This window comes from Cardiocondyla obscurior, linkage group LG29 (genome assembly GCF_019399895.1).
Source record: "Cardiocondyla obscurior isolate alpha-2009 linkage group LG29, Cobs3.1, whole genome shotgun sequence".
NCBI lineage: Eukaryota > Metazoa > Arthropoda > Insecta > Hymenoptera > Formicidae > Cardiocondyla > Cardiocondyla obscurior.
Genome location: NC_091892.1, coordinates 275,517 through 283,527, shown reverse-complemented (window position 1 = coordinate 283,527; position 8,011 = coordinate 275,517). Strand labels below are relative to the sequence as shown.

General features: G+C 44.1%; 1 protein-coding gene across 1 annotated transcript; it reads left to right on the top strand.

Moving 5' to 3' along the window:
- The first annotated feature begins 7,216 nt into the window (after nucleotides 1-7,216).
- LOC139112486 (uncharacterized) lies at nucleotides 7,217-7,678 on the top strand. The gene has a single exon (XM_070673532.1). It carries the CDS (start codon nucleotides 7,217-7,219, stop codon nucleotides 7,676-7,678), a length of 462 nt encoding a protein of 153 aa, XP_070529633.1.
- The last annotated feature ends 333 nt before the right edge of the window (nucleotides 7,679-8,011 follow it).

The window sequence follows — 8,011 nt, the reverse complement described above, 5'->3', positions numbered from 1 at the left end:
TAAAAGAGCGATTAATAGAAAAATGGCGTACAATTAGCGTTAATTATTTACAAATAATAATTAAAAATATGCCCAAACGATTAAGAGAAGTGTTAAAACAAAAGGCTATGCCACCAAATATTAATGTTAACTTTAGTTTATAAAAAAATATTTTTTAAACTGTCCGAATACTTTTGTAAGGTACCAAATAAACTTATTTTCATTTATATTATTATTAAACATTAAATACAAAAATTTATTAGACTAGAAATGTAAAACATTGAAGAGAAATATATAATGTTTTGTAAAAAAAATGATTCAGTCAATTTCTTTTGTACGTTATCCGGATACATCACTATATAGCAAAATTTTATTAGTGTCCGAATATTTTTGGGAGTAACTGTATGTAACGTTTTTTTTTTGTAATTTTTTTATATGTAAAAATTTTTTTAGTTTTTAATTTTATTTTATATTAGAAGATAAAAACATATTTTTTAGTTTGTAAGTTTTAGTTAATTTTTATGTTTTTAGATTATAAGTTTAGTTTTTAATTATACAGGGTGTCACGGACCAACGTCACTTTTTTTTAACAGTAGGTAGAACTCGCCAAGACAAAACAAAATGTCCTTTACCGTTTTAAAAAATTCGTAATAGTTTTCGAAAAAATAAATATTTTATTTATGCGCGAGTGCGACAAGGAAACGCGGAGTGAGCGAACGCGCGATAGACGACGGCGAGTATCGCGTAAAGAGAATAGGCGGAGTCAGTATGTCGCGAGCGAGACGAGGAAACGCGTGAACAAGACGATGCGACGATACACGAGCGAGACAAGGAAACAACGCGCGAACAAGACGATGCGACGATACACGAGCGAGACAAGGAAACAACGCGCGAACGAGGCGATGCGACGATACGCGAGCGAGACGAGGAAACAACGCGCAAACGAGGCGATGCGACAATACGCGAGCGAAATGAAACAACGACGCGCGAGCAAGGCGAGGTGACCACACGTGAGCGAAGAAAACGATTACACGCGAACAAGATCAACTTGCGAGTTCACAGCTATCGTTTCCGCACTACCTTTTGAGGTAGATAGCTCAGTGCGTTTTTTTTAATGTGGTATCCCCATTAGGCCTATTCCACTGTAAAAAATTCAACGCAGCAATTGTTCAAAGTACCGCTCCTGTGTTTGTAAGCACAGTTCAGCTCTTTGAACAATTTGCTGCGTCGCTCTTTGTGTCATTTGCGGGATAATTGCACCGAAGGCCGCGATGATCGCGTCGCGAACTTCATTGACGTTACGTTCCCGCATGTGCTCCACCTGCGCTTTTACGTGGCCCCAGATGAAATAGTCTAACACATTCATGTCGGGCGAACGTGCTGGCCACGTAATTGGACCCCCTCGCCCCATCCATCTCTCCGCGAAAACGTTATCTAAAACGTTCCGCGCGCGACGAGAAAAATGAGGGGGGGCACCGTCTTGCTGCAAAATGAGATCGACGCGCATTTGCAGCGGCAAATCTTCTAACAGAACGGGGAGCTCGTTCTGTAAAAAATTTGCATAAATTTCCCCGTTTAATCGAGCGGGAAAGAAATACGGCTCAATCTGTAAATTAATAAAAATATTACAATTTTTTTTCAATATTTCTTAAATGAGATTACGTATAAAAAAATACTTACAACTCGATCTGCAATGATCCCTGCTCATACATTTAACGCCCACCGGTACTGAAACGCACCTTGACACACGGCCCGCGGATTATCATGAGCCCATAATATAAAATTTTTTGAATTAAATATGCCATTCGGCGTAAAAAGGGCCTCATCTGTCCACAAGATTCGAGCGGGGAAATTTGGATTCCGCCGGCATTGGGCAAGGAAGCCTACAAGTGTTTATTCCTAATTATTTTTTGCTGAAAGTAAATTAAATAAATTTTTTTAATCCAAATATGCATACCTTCGCAAAAAATAGCACGGTCTCTTTCGTCCCGCTCAAGAACATGCTGCACCCGCTGATAGTGGAACGGATGCAGTTCATTTTTCTTGATAACTCGGTGCACGAAGGATCGTGACACACCGAGGGTACGCGCTATACGCCGTATACTATTAGCGGGGTTCTCCTCTAACGCCTCTAATATTTCCTCTTCAGCGTGTGCGTTTCGACGTACACCATAATCATAATGAAGAGGATTTCTTCGGTCTACGCCGAGATATCCTGATTCTCTTGCACGTCGAAGGCATCTAAAAATTTTTTTCGATAATAATAATTAGTAATTCACTACTCGAAATTACTTCTATTAATCGATATGAAATAACATATTGAATAAATAATTTACCTGGATACAGTTTTTACTGTCGGACGCGGTCGATTCGGAAATCTTTCTGCGTATACACGCACTGCTCTCGCTGTGCTTTCGCCAGCAATACCGTAACATATTAACATGTCGGTATATTCAGTGGCCGTATAATTCACCATTTTGCAATACGTATCTAACAATAAGCTAGCTATCACCGTGCGTCGACTAGCCGACTAGCCGAAAGCAAGCACATGGAACTCCAGAAAAAACAATTGCAAATCGAGAACTTCGTCTCTCTCGGCAACAAAGATGTTCTTGCTTCGGCTAGTCGACGCAAGGTGATAGCTTTTTGTTACATACGCATTGCAAAATAAATTATACGGCGATCGAATATACCGACATGTTAATATGTTACGGTATTGCTGGAGAAAGCGCAGCTAGAGCAGTACGTGTATACGCAGAAAGATTCCCAAATTTAATTTGTTTTTTAATGTTATTCAATATGTTATTTAATTTCGATAAATAGAAGTAATTGCGAGTAGTTAATTACTAATAATTGTTACCGAAAAAAATTTTTAGGCGTCTTTGACGTGCGAGAGAATTGGAATATCTCGGCGTATACCGAAAAAATCCACTACATTACGATTATAATGTACATCGAAACGTACGTACTGAGAAAGAGATTTTAGAGGCGTTCAAAGAGAACGTCTCGAATAGTATAAACCGTATAGCGCATACCCTCGATGTACCACGATCTTTCGTGCACCGCGTTATCGAGGAAGATGGGTTGCACCCGTTCCGTGAAACGAAAGAGACCGTGTAATTTTTTGTAAAGGTATACATATTTGGATTTTTTAAATTTATTTTTTAACAAAAAAATAATCACAAGTTGAACACTTGTAGGTTTCCTTGCGCAATGCCGGCGGAATTCACAATTTCCTAATAGAATCTTGTGGACAGACGAAACTGTTTAAAAAATTTTGTACTGTGGGCTCATATGAACCCACGAGGCGTGCGCCAAAGTGCTTTTCAATACCGAAGGGCGCTTAACGTATGGGCAGGAATCATTAAAGATTAAGTTGTAAGTATTTCTTTTTTATACGTGATAACTCATTTAAGAAATACTAAAAAAAAATTGTAATATTTTTATTGACAAATTTCAGATTGGGCTGTATTACTTTTCTGCTCGGTTAAATGGAGATCTACGCAAATTTTTTGTAAAACGAGATATCTGCGCTATCTACTTCACAAAGTGTTGCGGAAACGATAGTTGTGAACTCGCAAGTTGATCTTGTTCGCGTGTAATCGTTTTCTTCGCTCGCGTGTGGTCACCTCGCCTTGCTCGCGCGTCGTCGTTTCATTTCGCTCGCGTATTGTCGCATCGCCTCGTTCGCGCGTTGTTTCCTCGTCTCGCTCGCGTATCGTCGCATCGCCTCGTTTGCACGTTGTTTCCTCGTCTCGCTCGCGACATACTGACTCCGCCTATTCTCTTTACGCGATACTCGCCGTCGTCTATCGCGCGTTTGCTCACACCGCGTTTCCTTGTCGTACTCGCGCATAAATAAAATATTTATTTTCTCGAAAACTATTACGAATTTTTTAAAACGGTAAAGGACATTTCGTTTTGTCTTGGCGAGTTCTACCTACTGTTAAAAAAAAGTGACGTTGGTCCGGGACACCTTGTATATACTCAAGAAGAACTACATACCTACCTCAATTACTGGCACGCCCCACACAAAAGGCTTGGGTAATGTGCGCCCACATAAACAGAAAAGAGAACCCCGCTTAATTAAAACTACTTAACTCTAACGGAAACAAAAGGAAAAAGAAACGAAACAAATTATAATTTCAACCCATATTTATTACAAGGAATATACAATTTATACTTATGATTAATCCAAAAGCCCTGTTAATAAGGCAAATTAGATAGCCGCATTCGACAGAATTTTTTCGAAATTTAACGGAGCTACAAAGGGATGACGTTCCCCAGCCTCAAAAATTATCAATCGAGTCGTCGGAGGAAAGTGTTTAGCCGCCAACGCCAAGTTATGAAAACCGTACGGCCTAGGACCTAGGATGAATGCATCCTCCGGCACCTCGCCCGTCCATGGTGGAAATTTTGCCCTAAGATAATGAGCCCATATACTCTCCGGTACTGGACTCATGCACAGAAGGCTGTCCTCGTTGGCACCCGTATCCGAGAGGGTGAGGGAACTAGCACCCGTCGAAGGACCGGGCACCGATTCTCTCACCGGCAAAGGAGAATAAGACGGAGACATCGGCTGGTACTCCCGCCCGACCGAAATGTCACTCCCCGCAGAGAGGCTCTCCGGTGGCCCCGCAAATCTTTGCGGCTCCGAAAAAATAGCCAAGGGAGCCGAAAACTCCATTCTGGGATCCTCCCCACCTTCCATTTCCCCTGATACAGGTGTCCCCTCGCTTATTAGCCGCTCCACTAGCGAGAGTTGCAACGATTCTATGCGGCACCGGTACCTGTCACTTGGGCTGAAGTAGTCAAACTCCACTAAGAAAAACCAAAATAAAGAAATATAAATTTTGAGTTTCGCCACAAATAACACGGAGAACTTACTTTTGAATCGTGTCACAAGAATAAAATTAATGAAGCAACAGACTAAGAATTCATCTTTATATACTTACAGTTAACTATTCCCACGAACCCTTATTTTGGGTGCCCCATTGCCCCACCGTTGATCAGGAGAACCACTGAATCTTCACTAGCACTTAAGCCCCACTAGTACTCCTTGTCCAACGGAATCAATTCCACCCAAAAAAGGGAGAAAATGAAAAGAAAGTATACATTTTTTTCTTTCTTTTATACATATATCTCCACTCTGGGAACCACGAGACCTTGCCGTTGATGAGTGGGCTTAGCCGGGAGAACGGAGGGGATCGCGCCCGTCACCAACTAGTTTGGTGGCGGACGGGATCCCGTCTCCTGCCTCACGGCGAGTAAAAGAGCTAACGAGGCGTACTCTGCTGTATCGGCTTAGTCCGCCCCGAGTGTGACTGAAGAGGACCCCTATAAACGGGCTCTCCTCGGTGCATGGGACTCTCCGCGAGGAGAGTATGAATGAATGTGAAGACGTGGGGCGGGTTGTGCTACCGGTGACCAAGGAGTAGCTCACCCAAGCCAAGGTGTTCGGACCGTGCCAAGGGCTGCGTGGCGCAGGGGGAGCTGAGTCTTGAACGGTCACTCCTGGACACCGGGCGAAATCCAGGAGTAAGAAGCCAAGCCCCGGGTAACGCGGCTCTGCCCGGGTGATACCGCGCTTCCGCGATACTCGTGGGAACTTTATGGAACCAAAAGACATACAAAATTTAAATTTAGATACCACCCTCCAGAGCGGGGCCTCGAAAGAGAGCCCTTGACCGGAGGACAACCTTGGGGATGGGGCGGGACCCTCGGGGGACCGTCCCAAAACCAAAAATAAGAGAAGCGGGGCTGTGAGGCGCCGCTTAAAGAAGCAGCTGCAGGAGGAGAAGGGGGGTCAGTAAGTGACTCTCCTGGATCAACCGTAGTTGTTCAGAAAGGGGGGGTGGTGGGGCCCAGCCTGGGACGTGCAAACGGACCAGGTCGGATCACACGACTCCCAGTTCCAATGACTGCCGGGGCAAGAGACCTAAGGTCGCGGACCAGGGATTATATGCCCAGGCAGTCAGGGGGATTGTCAGGTTAGCCCTCGTATTAGAGAGCTACCCTGACAAGAAGTTGGGGGCTGAGGAGGTCGCCCGGATCAGGAAAGTGATCCGGGAGAGCATCCTCCAGCTCCCGGAGGGCACGAGGGCCCCGACCTTTTCCGGATCGTGGAAGAGGGACGGGGCCCTCGTGTTCGCCTGCACCGACGAGGAGACTGAGAACTGGCTGAAAAGCCAGGCCCCGGGCTTCAAGTTGGAGGAGAGACCTCTGCGTGTGCTGCCGGCGGGAGAGCTTCCAAAGCGACACCGCCTGGTGGTACATGTGGAGGAACCGGGGCTATCTGCCCAGGAAGCCTTGAGGCTCCTGGACAGGCAGAACAAGAATCTCGGGGCCGAGGGGTGGCTCGTCACCCGGGGGAGCAAGAGGGGAGACGAAACAGGCTCCCATTTTGCTTGCCTAATAGGTGGGACATCTCTCGAGGCACTGAGAGCCTGTGGATTCAGGCCCTTCTGCGGAACGGGTCGGGCGGCTGTAAAGCTGCTCGACAAGGACCGCAAGGAGGGTCCTGACGAGGAAGGAAAGACGGTTGAGGAGGCTGGACCGGCTTAAAAATGGCCAGGCTCGGCTTCCCAATAACTCAAATAAACTTGCACCATAGCAAGGGCGCCTCGGCGATTTTAGCCAGGAGCATGGCTATGGTGCAGACAGGTATAGCATTAATACAAGAGCCTTGGCTCTTAAATAATGCTGTAAAAGGCTTGGGAGGATGTGGCAAAATATATTATGCCCGCACAAGCACCAAGCCTAGAACTTGTATTTTGGTTAAAGGACTTAATTGTAGTAATAGTAGAAGTTAGATTCTTAGTAGCAATTTATTCAGTATCACATAGCGATTTAAATATCGTATCATATTAATTTTAATTCGGCGTACTCTTATCTCCCTGTGCAAAAATCCCCTAACTTGGCCTTGATGCAAAAGCTAGCGGTGTATGTTGCAACGAGCGAGCAGTCTCGCCTCATCATTGTAATTAAGCGGAGGTCCGCTCCAACCAATAAAGATATTTTAATTTCTTTTTAAAAGATTGCAAAACAAACTTTCTTTATAATTCATCAGAATCCTTTACAAAATCAGAAGTGGGATCGAGGCTCCGAATTCCTCAGGTAAAAACGAGGAAGAAGTGATTTCGAATATCTCAAAGGAGATCGAAATAAGTTCGAAGTAAATAAGTTGTGCGCGAAGGCGTGAATTTGAACTGTAAACTGTATAAGTCAAAGAATCGTTATGAGAGATCCTAGTACATTCACCGTTACGACATTAAAGGATAAGCTGCGTGAGTTAAACCTGGTTGCAACAGGCGTTAAAAATGAATTAATCAAGAGGCTTCAAGAAGCGGATCCGTCAGGACAATGGATCATAGATCTTGATTCGACGGAGGTAGACGCGTCGGAAGAAGAGCGAAGTGATACCGCGAGTCCGAGTGGGGCAGCAGACGATCAGGAAAATCCACCTGATAAAGAAGAAATACTCAGAAAGGAAAATGAGTTAGCGAAAAAAGAACAATCTTTAATGGCTCGAGAATTGAACGTTATGCGAAGAGAAAATGAGCAGTTACGCGCTTTGACACAAGTGTCGCAAAACGAAAGCTTCAGTGTGTCAGCCTACAAGATTAGTTTGACTAGTTTGAAGGAACTATTACCGGCCTTCAGTGGAAAATACGGAACTTTTCAGAAATGGAAAGAATAGTTGATGTTGGTAAAGCGAACGTACCAACTGGACGACGGAATGACAAAGCTATTGATAGGAGCAAAACTAGAAGGAAATGCAATCGAGTGGTTCCATTCGGTACCAGAGCACCTTTCTATAACTCTTCAAGACCTGTTAGGACGTATGGAGATAATGTATGATCAGCGGGAAAAGAAGTTGACCCTACGAAGAGAATTCGAAAGAAAAAAATGGAATTATTGCGAAACGTTTGCCGATTATTTTCACAAGAAAGTTATTCTTGCCAATAAGGTCCCGATAAGCGAAGAGGAAATGGTAGATTACATTATTGAGAGAATTCCAGATGACTCCATC

What these genes read in the sequence shown, in the direction of transcription:
- LOC139112486 (XM_070673532.1), top strand. Translation starts at nt 7,217, where the DNA reads ATGAGAGATCCTAGTACATTCACCGTTACGACATTAAAGGATAAGCTG.